At 44.1% G+C, this 20,439-nt stretch overlaps 1 protein-coding gene and 1 long non-coding RNA gene across 2 annotated transcripts; one reads left to right on the forward strand and one right to left on the reverse strand.

Moving 5' to 3' along the window:
- The first annotated feature begins 2,026 nt into the window (after nucleotides 1-2,026).
- Nucleotides 2,027-19,348, forward strand: LOC138736217 (uncharacterized). The gene is made up of 10 exons (XM_069885353.1): nucleotides 2,027-2,210; nucleotides 5,957-6,092; nucleotides 6,874-6,984; nucleotides 9,314-9,446; nucleotides 11,968-12,146; nucleotides 13,365-13,438; nucleotides 14,351-14,513; nucleotides 15,941-16,023; nucleotides 17,490-17,680; nucleotides 18,402-19,348. Exons 1-10 carry the CDS (start codon nucleotides 2,093-2,095, stop codon nucleotides 18,864-18,866), a joined length of 1,653 nt encoding a protein of 550 aa, XP_069741454.1. The 5' UTR covers nucleotides 2,027-2,092; the 3' UTR covers nucleotides 18,867-19,348.
- Nucleotides 2,857-16,385, reverse strand: LOC138736222 (uncharacterized). Its single transcript, XR_011340166.1, has 3 exons — nucleotides 14,669-16,385; nucleotides 6,385-6,460; nucleotides 2,857-3,818 (listed from the first exon to the last, which is right to left on the reverse strand). It is a non-coding gene; the product is annotated as an uncharacterized lncRNA (long non-coding RNA).
- Nucleotides 19,349-20,439: the final 1,091 nt, after the last annotated feature.

Below are 20,439 nucleotides of genomic sequence, written 5' to 3' on the forward strand. Positions count from 1 at the left end.
CCAAACCAGTGACTATCAGGATTTCGAAAAAATACCTCGAGTCTCTACAGAGCCTGACTCCTCCAAATCTGAAAACATTTCAAGTGACGATGAAGTGAATGTGACCCGTGAATCTGCTTTGACTCCGCAGGGACCAAATCAGCCAAAGAATATAAACCAAAGAAATTAGGCAAGGAGTCTAGTTTGAGAGATTTCAAGAGTGAATGGTTTAAACTTGATCCTTGGCTTACCTACGACATTGACAAATGTCAAGCTTCATGTTACCCTTATAAAGTGATCATGCCTAGTAACACTTCCACTTTTGAAAACTGGAAAAAGACAAAGCATGAGGAAAGTGTGATATACAGATTCTATCACCAATGTGTATATGTACAGATGGTATTGTAGGATGACTGTGATTAGCTGAGAGTGTAGCCACACCTACTGGCAGGTCTTAAAGGATTGCTCCTAGCCAGACCAGGTCATTCTATTTGTGTTATGCTCCAGTCTTTTAGTTAATAAAAGCCTTGGTTTGGATCAGCAAGTCTTTGGTTCTTTCGACGCGCATTACAGAAAGTGCCATTCATCAGCAGGCCACGATGAAGTGGAGAGACTACTGAGCGAACACAAAGCACAAAATATCAGTGTTAGGTCAACTAAAGACCTTACACAATTAGCGCAGAACCCATAGTACTTGAAAATTGTCATTGAAACTCTTGTTCACTGGTCAACAAAACATAACGAGGTCATGAAGAGGCCCACAATATCTTCGTTTCCGATATTAAGTTAGGTGTCATCCAAGGTATGCGATTCCACAGACAAAAAAGGGTGTCTCGTCAATTGCAAGCCCTGATTGGTGAATCAACAACGGAAGTGCCACTGGATCAAACTGCCAAAGACTGCTTCGCATATAACCATAACCATATAACCACTTACAGCACAGAACAGGCCAGTCGGCCCTACTAGTCCATGCTGTAACAAATCCCCACCCTCCTAGTCCCACTGACCAGCACCCGGTCCATACCCCTCCAGTCCTCTCCTATCCATGTAACTATCCAGTCTTTCCTTAAATGTAACCAATGATCCCGCCTCCACCAGAACCTATTATTTCAATCTGGATAAGGTTATTGTGGAAATGGAATCACGATTTAATGGTAATGACCAAGACATACTTTGTGCACCCGACTATATTATCCTCAATCCTGATGTGTCAGATGAGCCCTATTAACTTGTTGTATCACATTTCGGTGCTGATCTTGATCTCCTCGAGGCAGAAAGGGCAATCTACACAAAGTTTGCCATGGACCATTCACATTCATTAGGATCGCAAGCAACTGTAACTGGCATTCTTGAAACTGTTCACAAGAACGATCTACAAGGCACACTGCCAGTCTTCAACAAAATTGCTCTCATCATGGCAACCATTCCTGTCAAACGTGACTAAACAGTGTGGCATTGCTAAATATTGAGCAAGCGTATGCCAACGTGTCCAATGGCAAAAATGTTGACCAAATAATTGATATTTTTGCTGCTAAGAGAGGCAGAAAACAATATTTCATTTAAGTTGCACGTTCTGATTTCTGCTCTCTGTGTGTGGTCAATTGATGAAGAGATTTTAATTAGAAATTGGTACTTGTGTTTTTATCTGTGTAAAATTTCAGAAACCCCAAAGAGTCCCCATACGCCATGGCTTCAAAGACCTTGAGACAGAGGGATTTGGGCCCGAATGGGACCCTCTTAGGCTGGACGCCCTCGGCAGCCATACCTCCTATGGCTGAGCGACCATAGGAGGTAAGTGTATACCTCCATGACCATAGGATTGAGCCCTTCCTCAAGTTATCTGTCCTTTCTACAACAATTACAGCGTCTGCACACCTTCGTGTTTCACTCCCTTGGGCGAGTCTGCTCCAGTTGGGCCGAAGGGCCTATTTCCCTGCTGTACTAACGCAATGACAGGAAAGTTTGTGGTTTGATTTGTTCCCGGCCGCCAGCTGTTCTCCTCAGGACCAGACTTCGGCAAACATCTTGCTGCTGATTCGCTTTGACGTCGGGCACTGCGTCGGCGCCTGCGGATCCGGACTGGGCGCTGTTTCCCGGCCGCCCTCGCAGCTCCATGTTGCCGGCTGCCCCTCGCTCGCGCCCTGGCGCCCTGGCCGAAGCCGTGCGCAGGGGGGACCTCCGGCAGTGTGCCCGCTGGCTGCAGCACGACCGCTCGCTGCTCCACGCCCGAGGTAGGAGGAACAGCCCGGAAGGAGCGGCGCGGGGACCCGCTCCCGTCGCTGGGGCCGGTGGTGGTGGAAGGAGGAGGAGAGACCCCGGGGGTGGGGGGAGAAATGAGGAGAGACCCCGGGGGTGGGGGGGGGGGAATGAGGAGACCCCGGGGGTGGGGGGGGGGGAAATGAGGAGACCCCGGGGGTGGGGGGGGGGGGAAATGAGGAGATCTGGGGAAAGGAGTGACCCAGTCCCCTACACCCAGCGCTGGGACCCAGGGGAGCCCTTCTGACCCCCTGACGCAGCCCCTCCATCCCCCGTGCCTGCGGTGGGTTGATGGGGAAAGGCTGGGTGTGGACGGTGCAGAACAAGGCTAATCATGGAGCATTGGGGCCCCTTGGCGCCTGAATGGTCATATAAAGTGTGTTTAAAATAGATATATATATTATAAAATTTAAACCGCATTGCAAAAACAACAAATGCAAACAGATGATCATCTTAGTTATTTGATTAAATAAAAAATACTTATTTTAAAAATATTTTATTTAATAGAGAAAAAACCCTTTATACACAGTCTTCTCATTAATAACATAATTCAAATCATATCATGTACATATCACACAGAAATTTAAATCAAAAGTGTAATCATAATTATTAACTTCACCCATCCCATTCAAAACATCGAATTCTACAATTATATTGAGTTAACAGCTCCTCATAACGTAGCCAGAATTAATGTTGAATAGAAAATATATAAGGTACAATTAGGAATCCCTTATATATATTTTAAAAAAGGGTATTTTCATCATATCAGATAAAGATGGGTTTAACTGTTAATGATCATATCACAGTTTAAGACAAAAATAAAGATTCGAACATGAAACATTTTTTGCCTCTATAAATCTAGCAAAAACCTAGCTATTTTAACATAAATCAGTGATTTTCTGCTCGAGCCCTTTTTCCTATTCAATGATTTATCATTCTGCATATTACAGACCACATACAGTATAAATAAAAAAATTAATATGGAGCCTCACTCACTCAACTTCAAAGCCCACCACTACTCCTGTACCACTACTGAAACACTGCCAATTACGCCAAAACTATGCACTTGACCTAAATGTTCCCCGTCTGCGGGCCCACTGCACGTGCCAGCCAGCACTCACACAAGCGCGCAAAAAGAAACATGGCCACGCACGTCCTACGGACCCCAGGGTACCACATTTATCAAGGTAACTACCCCTACACTCCAAAATGGAGGACAAATTAACATCTGGCTTGAGGTGGCACCGGACAGAGTGCTCAAAAGCTGGACGGTTTGGCCACCCTAATCTGCACCCAGTTCCTTACTTGGAAGATCTGCCCAAAATGTCTATCATAGTCAACAATTTAATTGCAGACTGAGATACAAAATTGAATACCTTTGGACAGGATTACTAATACCTTAAGGAATCAATTTGTGAATTTTTATATGATTTGGCAACCACATATGGATTTCATTGGTAAATATCCATCTTTATCGTTCACAATTCCTGCTCCTCCCAATTAATAAGATAAAATAATCTTATTAGAATAATATGAATAGTGATCAATATATGTATCCAGGTGTTGGTCTTCTTCTTTCTTTCCTTTTCCATTTAGGGGGAGGGTTAAGGGAGGGAGGGGGAGAAAAAGAAAATTGTGTATCAATTTTATTGTGTTGTATTTTTGGGTGAATTATTAATTTTTGTATTTGATGCATATGAAAAATAACATTTTTAAAAAGAACAATTTAAAAAGGCAATAAGCACATAAAATAGATAAATGTTTGGTTACCCTCGTGAAAAAATAATGCAGACAGTGCATGTGTGGTGTGGGAGGAGTCTCTCATGTTCCAAGGAGAGGTTCAAGGGCCTGATAAATGTTGGAAAAAAACTGTTCCTGAATGTAGAGATGCTGGTTTTCAGGGTTCTGTACCTTCTGCCGAAGAGAGCAGGGAAAAGTGGTTGTGACCAGGTTGATGAGGGTCTTAGATGATGTTGTGAATCACGGAAGTCTGTAGATGATATGATTGCAGTAAAAACACACACAAAGACTGGAGGAGCTCAGCAGGTCTCGCAGCATCCAAAGGAGGTAAAGATGTGCAGTTTTACTGACGCCTCAAATTTGAGCCATTCTTCAAGGTATGGGAGGAGCAGGCAGTCTTTACGATGTTGACTGCCTTCCTGAGGCAGCGACTCACACAGACATCTGCAATGGATGGGAGTTAGGAGCCTGGGATGGACCTGGTTAGGTTTGCAACCTTCTGCAGTCTCCTGTGTACTTTTTGTTGCATGGGCCTGCAGGTAACTGGTGGAACAGTGGAGAGGTGAAGTGTGATGGACAGGTGGAGATGGCAGAGGCAGGTGAGAGTCTGGGAAAGGCCAGGGGCAGCTGGAGTCAGGTGGGTGAAGGGGAAGGGTGATGAGCAGGTTTAAAGAGAGTACCAGTGCTGGTCTTGATAGGGAAAGAAGGTGATCATGGGCACAGCTAAGAGAGAGATGATGGAACCAGGTTGCAGTCATTCTCAATCTATTTTTGGTTATTCCACCTCCCCCCCCCCCCCCCCACAGACTCTGCTCAAAGTTTTTGGGTCCCCTTCTCTGCGAAGCAGTCAAGTTTAGTTGATTTCTTGGTTTCTTCTGTACTTCTCTCCCACCAACTACATAAAAAAATATTTATGTTACGTGAGGTGAAAAGAAAACACAATTTTTAGTTAAATGTGCTGTTTTCCCCCTCCACCCATTGAGAATGGCCACTGGATGGAGGTGCTCCTTCAGAAAGCCAGCTTGTTTGTTGTCACTGACGGTCCCTCTAACATCAGTGTGGGAGCCCCTTCACCTCACAAACTGCAGTCGCACAAGGTGGCAGCTGACCAGCGCCTTCTTGGAGGTGAGTGCAGCAAGTGCTGGCCTCTCCAAGACCACTGCTGTACTGAAAAGGAAAGGTCACCGTCCTTCTGCTGGCTTTCTAAAGCATCTACAGCACATTGGCATCAGCAGTGCAGCCGGAGATGGTCTCGGCACAAGTGTACGCACACCTGCTGCCAAATGCTCCGTCTCCATTTGGTTGCTCTAACCTTTAGTAAAACCCAAAAGTCTACAGACACCTTGATTGAAGTAAAAACACAAAGCTGGAGAAATTCAGCAGGTCAAACAGTGTCCTTTATATTATGAAGATAAAGATACAGAACCAATGTTACAGGCGTGAGCCCTTCATCAAGGTATAAGCAAAATGTGGGCAGGTACCTGAACGGAATCACTTGCTTACTCCTTGATGAAGGGCTCGGGCTTGTAACGTTGGTTCTGTATCTTTATCTTCATAATATAAAAGACACTGTTTGACCTCTGAGTTTCTCCAGCTTTGTGTTATTATTTTAACTTAATTGTCTTTGAATTAATTTCCAATGTGGTTTTATTTTATAAATTGTATTTAATAATGTCTCTCATTCTGTAGGAATCAGTTGCCCTTGCACCACCTGACTGCTTCTTATCAGGCAGATTTGATGCTCCTGGCCACCCCTCTCAGTTCATTGTTTCTCATGACATTGCTAATAGTCCCTCTTTCTCAGGGAGACGGGAACACGCAATGGATTAGCTGAGGCAGCTCAACCCTGCTCTCGCCCTCGTTCTCCTCACCATTGGAGTCAGGTGACCATTTGTTCGTGGTCTGAGCAGAGGAACTGGTCTGCTTGCAGTGGTGTCTTCACAATGAGCATTCATTGCTGTTCTGTGGTTGTACCCCCAAGGTTGGAACGGTCTCACTCCACTACACCATGCTGCATTACGTGGCCACAAGGAATTGGCACACCTTCTGCTAGAACATGGGGCTGATACTAACATCCCAAATGATGCTGGGGAGACGCCCTTTCATTTTGCCTGCAGGTGAGTTAGGAAACCAGAAGGCGATCTGATTAAAATATTTGTTTACACTATCCAAGAAGACAGGGGAACTAACATCCACGTGTCTGAAATTCATGGTGTGTGGTGTGACCTATCCATCAAGGGTACTGGCTTGAAGAAATTTGAGCTCTTTATGCTCACTGCCAGATGTGGCCAAGGTGGGCACAATGTTACCTCTGAAGCTGAAGGCTGTAATTCTTGAACAACAGACCTGAACAACGTGGTACTGATCATCAACCTCCCTCCACAGCCACCTCCCTGTCAGGTTACCTACCAGTGAACTATCTTGGTCTTGCTGTACGGTAAAATTCCTGTTATCCAGAATTCAAGCAATTGGCAGCCTCAAGTAACTGGCAAAAAAAATCAAGGAAAATAAATAGGTTAAAAAATGCAGGTTTAAAATTGGCATGCCTCGCCTTTAGTTTGCCAATCCACTGGAAAATTCACTCATTTGGCAACTACCAATCCCTGTAGGTGCCAGATACCAGGGGTTTTACTGTATTTCCCTTTCTGATTGGTCTCCTCTACCCTCCTGTCCCTCTCTCCTGGGGCCTGTCTCCCCACGATGAATCTCCATCAGCTCTATAAGGAAAGAATTGTGAATTTATCCTACCCTTTTTTGTGAATAAATTTTCTAAACATCATTCCTGTTGATGTTTGTAGGTTTATTTTAATTCTCATCATTCCAGAATAGTTTCTCTGCACCACTGCAAATGTATGTTCTTTGCGATTAATGGCAGTCCTTCTTGTTTGGCCACTTTAGGCGTGGAGAGGTGTACGTGATGGACTGGATGGTGAAGAAAGGAGCTGATATTCTGGCTGTGGATCATCAAGGGAAGACAGCGCTTCACCAGGCAGTCTCCGGTGGCAGCATGTGCGTAAACATCTGGAGGAGAGTTTTATTATGTGCACTTTGCATGAACTGTCATGACAAGTGGCAACTTTTTTCATAAGCAAAATGCAACAAGACAGAATAAAGAAGGCACAGTATCAAAATACTCAGTAGGGCAGGCAGCATCTGTGAAGGGAATTGGACAGTGGATGGTTTGGGTCCAGAAGACCGAGGAGCAGAATTAGGCCCTTCAGCCCATTAAGTCTGTTCCACCATTCAAATCATGGTTCATATATTTTTCATTTCAACCCCATTATCCTGTCTTCTCCCCATTGACATCCTTTCTAATCAAGAACCTACCAACCTCTGCTTTAATTCTACCCAATGACTTAGCTTCCAACACTGCCTGCAGCAACAAATTCCACAGCTTATCCGCCCTCTGGCCTAGGAATTTCTCCTCTTCGTTTTTCTGAAGGGAGGTCTTCCTATTATGAGGCTGTGCCCACCGGTCTTGGACTCTCCCACTACTGAAGCATCTTCTCCTTGTTCAACTCTTTCAGTATTTGGAATGCTTCAATGAGATCCTCCCCATCCTTCTAAATCCAGCAAGTACAGTCCCAGAGCCATCAAACACTCCTCATATTTTAATTTTCGTCCCCAGGATCATTCTCAAAAATCTACTCTGGACCCTCTCCAACGCTACTCACTCTTCCTTAGATATGGGGCCCAAAATTGTTCACAGTACTCCAAATGTGGTCTGACCAATGCCTTAACTCCTCAGCATTAAATCTTTGCCTTTACATTCTAGTCCTCTCAAAACGAATGCTTCAAGTATATTTGCCTTCCTTACTACCGACTCAACCTGCACGTTAACCTTCAGCGAATCCTGCAAGAGGACTCCCAAATCCTTTAGGGCTCCCACTTTATGAATTCTCTCCCATTTAGAAAATAATCAACTTCATTATTTCTTCTACCAAGGTGCATGACCACACTCTTTCCTCCACTGCATTCCACCTGCCACTCCTTTGCCCATTGTCCCAACCTGTCCAAGTCCCTCTGCAGACTCATTGCTTCCTCAAAACCACCTTCTTCTCCACTATCTTCGTATCATTTGCAAACTTGACCACAAAGGCATCAATTTCATTACCTAAAGCAGTGGTTCTCAGCATTTTTCTTCCCACTCACACACCATTTTAAGTTATCCCTATGCCATAGGTACTCTGTGATTAGTAAGGGATTGCTTAAGGTGGTATGTGGGTGGAAAGAAAAAGTTTGAAAACCACTGTTGCAATAGTACCTAATTGACTCGTTATGTGCACGGTTTCACAACTCCAAAGGAAATGGGCCAATGACAATTTTTCTCAAGCAAAATATTTCAGTTACAATTGGGTCTAGAGCAGTGATTCTCAACCTTCCTTTCCCTTCCCTTTTAGTAATCCCTCACTAATCACAGAGCACCGATGGCCTAGGGATTACTTAAAGGGGTATATGAATGGAAAGAAAAAGGTTGAGAACAACTGATTTAAAGCATTTCCATATAACATGAAAATGGGCGGACTCAATATCGACCCCTGTAGAACACCACTGGTCACTGGCAGCCAGCCAGAAAAGGCTCCCTTTATTCCCACTCCCTGCCTTCTGCCAGTCAGCTAATTGTTTATCCATGCCGATACATTTCTCGCAATGCCATGGGCTCCCCATCTTGTTTAGCAGCCTCATATTGGGCACCTTGACAAATAAACTACAACCACAAACTTTTTTTGGCTGTCCTTCCCATTACTTCCTCAAAAGAACTCCTACGAAGATCTCCCCTGAAGGAAACCATGCTGACTTTAGCCTGTTATATCCTGTCTTTTACCTCCCTCCCTTCTTACAAAATGGAGTGACATTTGCAATTTTCTAGTCCTCTGGAATCATTACCAAACCTAGCGATTTGATCACCACTATTGCATTCACAATCTCTCAGCTCCCTCTTTCAGGCCCTGGGGTGTATTCCATCTGGACCAGGTGACTGATCTCCCTTAGCCCCTTCAGATTCCCAAGCACCTTCTCTTTAGTAATTGTGACAATGCTCGCTTCTATCACAATTTTCCATCACCTAAATCTGTATCAATCTTCTCATCATCAAGAAACACGTTAGGATGAAAAAGTGTCTGTTGATTTATTTACAGGAATGACATGAGAGTCAATTTTATTTACTGTCTGTGATATTTTTTTGGGAGGGGTGTGATTTGTGAAGTTCGTCGGGGAAAATTCCCGTCGGCTGGAACAGCTGCACTGTTGTTGAAGCACTGCCCATCTACACCTCAGCTACACGACTGCCCCTCCTCTTGGGCTGGCTCCCTGATCATCTCGCTGCTTCTGTCCCCAGAACTGCCATCCGTTACCTGGAGGAGATGCGGCGCTTCGATTTCCACGACTCAGACAAGTTTTTGCAAACCCCTCTGCACATTGCGACGTCAATCGGCAATGAGGATGTCGTTAAGTATTTGCTGAGAGGCACGGTGAGTGATCCTTTGATAAAGACTCTGCAGGAAGCCCCTTCAAGATTCCCTCATTTATCAGCACTTCCACTTTTTTGCTTGCAAACATTTTCATTTTAAAGATTTGCTAATACATAACTGATCAATTTCCTGCTGTTTCCTATAATGAACTACTTTGTGAAGGATTATTATGGGAAATGCACTGTGACTGTCTGATTGAGTAATGCAGAAACCTGAGATAGCTCCGATCCAATCATGAAGTCAAACACAATGATCTGCAGACACTGTGATTGAAGTAAAAACTTGATGCAGGGGAATCTCAGCAGATCAAACATTGTACTCGGTACAGCAAGGATAAAGGTACATAACCAACGTTTCGGGCTTGAGTCCTTCATCAAGATGTGAGCAAATTGTCGGCAGGCATGGGCTCATGATAAAAATTTAGGGTTCAAGCCCAAAACGTTTGTTCTGTATCTTTATCTTTGCTATATAAAGTCCTCTGTCTGACCTGCCGAGTTTCTCCAGCATCGTGTATTAACAGACGTGCCAAACCCTGTCGCAGATGCAACTTGGATGCGAATAACCAGCTTGATTTTAGCAAATAGGAAGGCATCACGGTTCATGTAGCGGTTATCTCAATGCTATTATTGCGCCAATCATCAGGACAGGGGTTCGAATCCGGCGCTGTCTTTAAGGAATTTGTACGTTGTCCCCCGTGTCAGTTTGGGTTTTCGCTGGGGGCTCCAGTTTCCTCCCACCATCTAAAAATGTCCAGGGGGGTGTGGTTGTAGGTCATTTGGGTGTAAATGGGCTGGAAGGGCCTGTAACTGTGCTGTATGAATCAATTAAAATTAAACTAATAAATGGAATGTAAGACTAGTAATCAGTAATGAGAAACTACTGATGATTTTAGTTTGGATGAGAGTCAATGTCTGTGTGCGAGCAGGAGGGACTATATGGACCCACCCTACCATTCACTGTGATCCTGGCTGATCTAGGTCTGGACTCTTGCACCAGTTTCCTGGAAGATGCACACGCCTTAGGTCCACGTTATTTGTACTGGGAAGAGCAGTAAGCGACGTAGGGCTGTGAGGGGAGTGTGTGATTGGTTCTGGGTTTATTAGGCATGTCAGACTGTGTAGTCTGCTCTCTGCTGCACCTACAAAAACTGGAAGTGGAGCAATTGTCGAGAATGTCAAGAGAGGACTACCGTCGCAAGTCAAAGGCCCACACACCAGAAATTAGCCCTAAATTAGTTGGTGTATAAGAGCAAATGGAGAACTATTGCTCACACACCAACATCGTCCATCAATTATAAGTAGAGTTTGAAAGAACTGGAAGCTTATGGATTCAAAACTCCCTCAGGAATAATATCTCCAAATGCCAGAAGATGACAATCAAAAAGCAAGTTGGAAAGTTTCGTAACACTGGACAAGAAAGATTTTTCTTCCTGAACACTTTTGGGTATATTTTATGAATTTTGGACTGCTGATCATGAAAATCACCTTAAAGTTTTCCTATCATGTACCATTTTTTTTTTGACGTAACCTACTTTTGTGATTTCCCGTCACATTTTAAGTCGACTTCAAGCACAGAAATCCACGAAGTGCAAAGTCGTGGAAAATTCATTTTCTGCATTCGCACTTGGACGTCTTCCCTGCTGATCTTGGTGCAGTCAGTGACCAATACGGTGAAAGGTTTCACCAGGACATTGCGACCATGGAAAACCAGTATCAGGGCAACTGGAATCCATCAGTGCTGGTCGACTATTGTTGGACACCGACACAAGAGGCATCAGATGCTGAATGCAAACGGAAATCAGCGGCAAAACATTTTTAGGTCAGTTGAACTAACACAATGTGTCAACATCATTATGCAATTAAACATGCAAAATTCAATAAAAGCTAATGTTTCTCCAACTTCCTACGTAATTCAGCAAATCTGAAATTATCTTTGTGTCCAGCTCGAAGTTTTCTATCATAATCCCCAATTTATTTTTTAGGAAGCAAACCAGGAAGAAAAAGAATTTGTTGTCCATTGTTATAGGTGGAAATTAAAACTTGTGGCATTCAAAACTCCCACAGGAATAATATCAGCAAGTGCTGGGAGATTGCAAACAGAAGGTATATTGGAGGATTTTATAATGAGACATGAAGTGGATGAACAGAGTGAAACCCTACCCCAGAGTAAGGCCCACAAATGCTGCCTGTCCCTCCTGCAGTTTGTTCTGTATTCCAGAATCTGCAGCCTCTTGACTCTATGAATTTTTTTTAAATAATTGAGGCTTTAGTTTCAGGTAATGCTGGCAAATATCCCCATGGTGAAGAAGATGAGACTTGGTCTGAGATGGGATGGAAACACTAGATCTGCAGAATGACCGATTAGGGTGTCTGTAGCCATGGTTCATGGTCATGTTTGTGAGAGGGTGTGAAGAATAAAAACCACTGAAAAGTATTGTACATGTTCTGTCTCACCCACAGGAAAAAGAATCTCAAGGTTGTGTGATGTACTCTGACAGTAAATCTGAAATCTATGTTCACAGAGGTGTAGTGTGGGAGCAGTTGACCATTGGGGAATGACACCCTTGCATGTGGCAGCCCACACAGGGTCGGTGAACCTCTGCTGGATGTTGATGGTGGAAGCTGGGATCTCCGCCCTGCAGCTGACAAATAAGGATGGATTCACTCCACTGGATCTGGCAAAGCGAGGGAAGTCGCACAGGTATGTCTGCAGATCTTTACCGGCTCACGTTTGGGATCAAGGCATTAAAAGGGCAGCCCCAATCTCTGCATGTGCTACTGGAATTGGACACCTTTGCAGGGTGGCACAGTTAGCATAGCAGTTTGCAAAATGCTGTTATGCCAGTGTTCGAATCTGGTGCTGTCTGAAAGGAGTTTGTGTATGCGTGGGTTTTCCTCCAGGGGCTTTGGTTTCCTCCCACCCTTCAAAGCATATGGGGTTGTAGTTTAATTGGGCTCATGGGCCGGAGGGGCCTGTTACTGTGCTGTATGTCTAAATGAAATATATACCTGCCCCACTGCTCAGTCACAAGGTTACGGAGTGAGGGTTAATCCATGTGGTAGCAAAGACTGAAACATTGCAGAATGCGTCAACCTCGTATACTTTGGTAACTCAGAACGAGCTGGTTATGTGACAATAACACTTATTATTTCAGCATCTTCAAGATATTATCAGGTAACCCATTTACATTCAAGTCAGCAGTGAGTTGCCAGATTTCATTCACTAATTTCATCAGGTGGTCACTTCCCAAATGAGGAGACACAAACAAGTTTATAACCAGCTCCTTATTTCTGCCAGCAAGGAATTAAGCAACGTGCAAAATGCTATAAATACGAAGAAATAAGGAACATTTAAAACTGTCAATAAAATGGACAGAAATGTGGAATTGCTGTTATTCAAAGGTGTTCTAGATAATTTCCGTAAGGTATTTTACATAAAATTGCAGGGGTGATCATATATGATTTTTACAAAGTATCTATCCTGACCATGGTGGTGTGAGGCAGGACAGGTGTACCTGACAGTGGAGCCAACCTGTGGTGCAGTGAGCCAATGCAAGATCGGTTCATGGGGTGAGTTTGCTTTTGCTTTGCGAGTTGGGGGGAATTGTATGGTTTAGCACCAGGTTGGTTAAACCTGGGAGAGAAGTCATGGGAAATTGGAATGCAACCCGTCAGTGACATTGATCTTGCAAGCGACCGATCCAGAAATTAAAATACCCCATGTTCCCCGCACTGCCTTCTTTCTGTTCTCCATTTCCACTGAGCCAGCCCATCAGTCCTGATGATATTCAATGGCATACCTGCACTGAGAGTTGCTTGATGCAGTCCTGCTCCTATTTCTCCTAAATCAAAAAAACCTCTTGGGCTGCTGTTTATATTTACAGCTCAATATTTAATGTCTGTATTTGTTTCTTTACAGACACAGAGAAATGGTAAAGCTTTTGACTGAATACAGTAAGAAAATGAAAAATGGGAAGCCCAAAGATCCCTTTGGTAATTGTTTTAATTCTTTTGAAACCGTTGCATTGAATGTTTTGTTTTGTGCTTTCTGAATGTATGGGACAGACTGTCCAGTAGAAGGAAGGTTTTAAAAGCAGTCCCGGTCAGTTGAAAAATGAGCTGTTTCGTCCCAGCATCACAAAAGCTGAGAAACATTAACCTGCACCTTCACTAATCATGAATAACTTTGCAGATTCAGATTTATTGTCAGAATTCATACACGACATCACATTACAACCCTGAGATTCTCCTGGGGGCAAGGCAGATTTTCCACTTATTGGTCGTGCAAAAAAAATAAACTGTGCCCAAGAAGATATGTACACATGTAAACATATAAAGAAATGTAAACAGACTAACCATGCAATATAGAGAAAAAAAATCAATAAAGTGCACGTCAGAGTTTGTCGTCGAGGAGTCTGATGGTGGAGGGGGAGCAGCTGTTCCTGAACCTGGTGGTGCGAGTCTTGTGACACCGATACCTCTTTCCTGATGGCAGCAGCGAGAGCAGAGTGTGTGCTGGGTGGTGAGGATCCTTGATGATTGCTGCTGCACTCTGATGGCAGGGTTCCCTGTAAATGTTCTCCATGGTGGGCAGGGTTTTGCCTGTGATTTCCTGGGTGGTGTCCACTACCTTTTGTAGGGCTTTATGCTCAAGGGTATTGGTGTCCCCGAACGAGACAGTGATGGAGCCAGTCAGCATACTTTCCACCACACCTCTGTAGAAATTTGGCAGGAACTTGAATGACAGGCTCAGGGGGAGAAGGCAGTAGTGGAATTAGTTGGAGAAATTTGTTACAGTGCTGGTTCAGTCACGGGTGATTCACCATCTCCCTTGGCCCTTCGGCCCCTCAGGATTCTGTGAAATGATTGGCTCACTGAAGCTCCAACTCTGGCTTTACATTTTAGGCCTGTACTACGGAAGTCTGATTTTCCCATCGATTCTGAGTGCATTCGTATTTCTTATCACCAGCCATCTCGGGGAATATGGAGGCATTTTCAGTGCAGTTGCCTTTGCTGTTCTGGCCAGGATAATTTTTTGCCAGTATCATAGGATCTCTCATTACTCCAGGTAAGGTGATTTATACACACATCTGTTAACCTCTGCACCTTACCCAGGGTGAACACTTCCAATGTGCTCACCAGCACTCAACGCAGCACTAAAGTCGTGGCTAAGGACAGACCTCAATTATAGTCAAAGTTCAGATTTATCGTCTGAGTGCGTACCTGATGTCACGTACAACCCTGAGATTTTTTTCTCCCGCAGGCCAGTTGGAAATTCTTATCGGTAGTGCAAAGGAAACTGTACTCAAGGAAAGATATACAAATGAGAGAAATGTAAACCAGAAGGGAGGGCAAACAAACATGCAATACAGAAAATAAGTATTCATTAATAAATAATGTGTAAAGTAAGAGACTTTAAATGAGTTTGCCAGTTTCTGGGCAAATACTTCATTTTTAAGAAAACTAAAAAGAAAAATACAAATGTGTATTTTTATGTTTTATGCATTCACTTCTCGGTCTGGGTTTGAGAATGAAATGCAAAAAGCACAACCGTCCCAATTGGTTTCAAAAAGCAATGTCCTTGCTCACTTCATTTTAAAGATTTTCAAAATATTAAATTTCAACACACTTTTTTTCACTGAATAAGGGCTACATGTTTCAGATTATTCGATGTATTCGAATCAGTGTGTGTGCCTCGCAATTATTTTCAAGCGTGCGTGCAGAAATCTAAGACTATTAAATGGGTATAAACGGCTGAGGCTCCTTCCAGTCGGTTGGAAGGAGCCGGCTCGTCCTTGCATCAGAGAGGTTGAGAAACATTAACCTGCACTTTCACCAATAAAGGCAAGTCTGCAAACATTTCCTTGCACCTTCCAAACCTCCTTATCTACCTTGTCAACACGTTGCCAGATTCCTTCGTTTATTTTCAATCATTAGCCAACTTCACTGCACTAATTAGCCGTAGTATTGGTCTACTTATGACATTTTTGAACAATTCCACCACATTAGCGGGGTTCCAGTGCTGCAGCCAGAGGATTGGTGATGGATTGAAATGGTAAAGTCTGCAGATGCTGGGGTGAAGTGCTTATCTTCGAGGACTCCGTGATTGCACTGAAGGCTTCATTATCTTGTTTGCATTGGCTGACTGCTGTTACGCACAATTGAATGATTTTGAGGGTTTCCTAAATCAAAGGATATTGCTAAGGTTTCCACCTGAAAATAAAGGTTCATATGCAGGATGGGATGGTGACATTTCAAAACGTATGGGGCTGCAGGTTAATTTGCGTGTAATCGACAAATGGCCGGAATTGGCTTCTACCATGCTGTAAATAACTTTTTATTTAAAAATTTTTAATTAAAAAAAAAAGAAATGTAAATGTCAACTCTTTATTTTTGCCTGTAGTTTGTCTCATTTTGATTGTAACAATAGATGCAATGATATTGCTCTTCAAAACCTTGGGTTAACACTGGTCCTTTTTTAATCTCCTGCCACAGGTTACCTAACCCCGTGTTCCTTGGCACCTTCGCTGCAGGGATCTTCCATTCTTTGTACTGCTTCTACTACAAGATCCTGCCTGATATCCTTTCTCCGCACTGTCTTATTTAACAGCGTCAGCTATAATTGCACTGCAAATGTGTGAAGGATTAGACCTACCCCTTTTGGGTATTCGGGCCTGAGGTCGATGATGCAAAGGAAAATCCTCCTTTCTGAAACGCCTTTCAGAATACTTTTAGGTGCCTCACACTGGATGGTTATCACAGTGGAGCAAGGAAGCTTCCATCTAGATCAGTGATTTTCAAATTTTTTCTTTCCACTCACATATCACCTTAAGTATTCCCTAACCCTGTGAGTAGTAAGGAGTGACTTAAGTTGGTTTGTGAGTGGAAAGAAAAAGTTTGAACACCACTGTTTTAATCGTACCTAATTGGCTCAGTTTCAGAACTCCATAGGAAATGGGCCAACCGTGGAAGGGACTGGGGGGTGGGTCAGGCAATGTCCATGGAAGGGACTGGTGGTGGGGGGGGTGGTCAGGCAGTGTCTGTGGAAGGGACTGGGGGATCAGGAAGTGTCCGTGGAAGGGACTGGCGGATTAGGCAGTGACCATGGAAGGGACTGGGCAGGTCAAGCAGTGTCCGAGGAAGGGACTGGGTGGGTAAAGCAGTGTCCATGGAAGGGACTGGGTGGGTAAAGCAGTGTCCATGGAAGGGACTGGATGGGTCAGGCAACATCCATGGAAGAGACTGGGCGGGTCAGGCAGTGTCCGTGGAAGGGACTGGGCGCGTCAGGCAGTGTCCGTGGAAGGGACTGGGCGGGTCAGCGTTTTGGATTGAGACTCTTCACTGAGACTTGATTCGGGGTACCGACATGAATTTCCATCCACAGACGTTGCCTGACCTGTCGATATCCTCCAGCAACTCCTTCTATACTCCACATTCCAGCATCTGCCGTCACCTGTGACTCTGCCCTAAATCTGTGTCCTGACGTTTCTTGTCATGCCTGCACTGGAAACCCTTACTGCTTTGGAATACGTTGTGATCATGAGTACCCCTTCGAATCTCCATTTAATGTTCCACCAGGCTGTGGCTCTTTGGTCATTACTTCATTTATTCTGGATCTATTACCACTCTAGTTTCAGGCCAAACCATTCAATTATTCCTTTGTGGATTCTTTCCATAGAACAGAGTGTAGATAAAGCAGGCACAAAAGAGAATGAAATGAAATGATGACCAATCGCATCTAAGTCAAAACACAAATGCTGGAGGAACTGTCAGTCTCACAGCATCCTTAGGAGGTAAAGATGTACTGTATTACATTTTTGTGCTTTGATTACCTCCTATGGACGCTCCGAGACCAGCTGAGTTCCTCCAGCAATTTTGTGCTTTGTCTACAATCACAGCATCTGCAGATTTTCATGTTTCACTCTAGTTGTATCTAAGTGTTAGGTGCAGGATAAACATTGATATCAATTATTCTCCCTGTTAAAATGCAATATTAATGCATGAGGTTAAAGCAAGGATAGGATCATTCCTTAACTGATAACACCTCTCTGGCCAGCAAAGAAGCTGTTGTGTTGTATGACACTGTTGGCTACCCTTTTGTTGTGGATGTTCAAGGAACTGCTAACCAAAGACCCTGGGAGGCGACAGGAATCTACTTCTGGATCAAAGAATTTAACAATTAGGCAGCTGATTGAAACAAATGAGAATCCGTCCAGATTCTGCATTCATTGTGAGGTATTGACTGGTCCTGAAGAGGCGATGTCCTCTTAGAGATACACTAGAGATGACAAATTTTGAAATCCAGACCAACCCTGCTGGAGGAACTTTGGGGGGGGGGGGGGGGGGGGGGAAGGAGAGACATCAGTGGGATAAAAAGAGTGGCCAGTATATTGGATCATCTGCACTAAAACTGTCACTGCTTCACATGTTGGGTTCCTCCAGCAAATACTTGGCTTCGATTTGTGGTGATAGACCTCACCAGATCCTTATTCTTTGGGTGACACAATGAGTGTAGTGGTTGCCACACAGCTGTTACTGTGCCAGCCACTGGGGCTCGCATCCTGCACTGCCTAAGGAGTTTGTATGTTCTCCGTGTGACTAAGTGGGTTTCCTCCCACCATTCAAAGCATAGGTTAATTGGGCAGCACGGCCTTATGGGCCGAAAGGGCCTGTTACTGTGCTGCATGTCTAATTCTAAAAAAAATAACAGCTCTGGTGCAAGCAATGAAGGAAGAATATCATTTTGTTTTTAAACTGAAACTTCTGAATCATTCAGTAGATTCAAGAGTTGGACTTTGAAATTAGTGTTTGAGCAGATGTCTGGAAGGCAGGTCACTTAAGAAGAGTTCTAGGGACAGGTAACAACAAAATATCATCTTTGGAAGTTTTTTTCTGTTGGAGAAATGTTTGATGTCCATTTAATTTATTCCTAAATTTTACTTGTTTACTTCTTTAGATGGTTCAGCCTGAAGGCACGAAGCATTGTAAACTCTGTAACGACTGCATGGAGAACTTTGATCACCACTGCCTCTTCCTCATGAAATGTGTGGCCAAGAGAAACCAGCGACTCTTTGTTCTGTTTCTCCTGGAGATCCTCGCCTCTCACTTGATGTTCGTCACGTCAGCTCTGTACTTTCTACACCTTCGACTCAACATGAATGCTGAGCAGTTCCTGAAGGTCTTCGGGTGCCAACCTTGGGTGACAGGGTTGACCCTCATGAACAGTGCCACCATCCTGTGGGAACTCAACGTGCTGAAGAATCAACTGATGGCGATCTCCGTAAACTCCAGCACTGCCTGCAGGGAGAGGGCAGCTGGAGTGGCCTCCACATGGAGACATCTTTTGAGAAACATTACCGTGTTCCTCATCTTTGGGAATAGGCTGCAAACCAGTCACATAAAATTCTCAAATCAGTTTTAAACAGCTGAAATGAGCAGTTAGAAATGCCAGCATGTTTTACAATGTTTAGAAGGGGTGGAGAGAACAAGAGGGCTGTCTGGGACAGAAAAGAGACGAGGACTGAATGATACAAGAGGTGGGGAGAGAGGACAGCGATCTCATCTGTTTGGGCAGGGTGTAAAAGAGTGAATGAAAACAAAGCAGAAAAGAACATTCCCTCGTAGTGAAGCACAAAAGCTGCAGCTGCTGGAATCTTGAGCACCAACAAGAAACTGTGTCAAGCAGGGCCGTCACGAGGGTTGGTGTCACCCCACCACCCCCTCCCCCATGGACCTCCTCCCATACCAGACCAGACAGAATCCTTAATAATGTTTTTGTATTAAATGTTACTCATAATTCCTGTATATAAACCGTTTACAGAGCGGAAACAGAATCACTGAATGTAACAGCAATAGTACTGAGATAAACAACCAGCAAAATTAAAATGACACCTTTAAATTACAGTATCATACATACAGCCTAAATGTATTTACAAATACTAATGACCACAATATTGTAGCTAAAACACCAGAAAATTTGACAGAAGCAGTAACTATAAAAACACCAGCAGCAATGAAAACAACAGCGTGTGCTTGTAGCGGGTGCAGATGAAACCACGTGATTCGAAGCATCGTTGTCATTGGCTGATAACGACAGCTCTGACCGGAGCGCATTAGAAGGTTCTAAAAGGAAATGAGCGTCGAGTTTTAGCCTCCTAGTTCTATGGATACATGTAAGATGGGCTAACAAAAAATGATTTTGTTGTTATAACTACAGGGATATGTTTATAAAAATAATAAATTTCTGATGAAACACTGCACAAAAATTTTATAGGAGGCCATTTTGGTGACACCCCCTCCGACAGTGTCACGCTGTGCGATCCACACCCCCTGAGTGATGCCAGTGATGACAAGGATGAACCAAGAGGTGCTGGACAGGAATGGAGAGTGCAATAGTGTTCTGTTGTTGAGGTACATCCTGGTCTGGCCCACTGCTTGTTCCAACATCCCACACAGCTCATCTGCACTGTTCTCTCAGCCTCCCTGAGAGATTGTGGCAACTGGGTGTTTAGAAGGTCAGTAATTACAATTTTTTTTAATTGCTATCTTTATCAATATTAACCAGAAAAGTGTCTCACACTTCAACGTGGGGTGTAATATGCTAGATCCTAGGGTAGGAGTCACATTACAGACCATGAAGTCCTGCATGTTCTAGGATCCACCAGCAATGAGAAGCAGAAGCAGCAGGTAGTAGGATCCAGGCAAGGCCTTGGGATAGTGGTGACAGGGTCTGCAGGTGTGTGCAACACCAATAGGTTCTACCCAGGTCATTCTCAACCTGTAGCTGCAAATATTACTGAGATAATAAAATGTAAAACAAGGTTATCAAATTGAACTGCCCTTCCCCCCCCCCCCCATGAAAGTTCTCAAACTTGCCCCGGAACCAAATTGCCGTGGGTGGTTTGGGAGCGGGTCGGGGCTCGCCAGCACCTCCCACTGGTGGTCGGTGGGTTCGGTCTGACTGAGCGGTGGGAGGCTCGAGGGGAGCCACCGGG

Source organism: Narcine bancroftii, chromosome 6 (genome assembly GCF_036971445.1).
Source record: "Narcine bancroftii isolate sNarBan1 chromosome 6, sNarBan1.hap1, whole genome shotgun sequence".
NCBI classification, from domain to species: Eukaryota; Metazoa; Chordata; class Chondrichthyes; order Torpediniformes; family Narcinidae; genus Narcine; species Narcine bancroftii.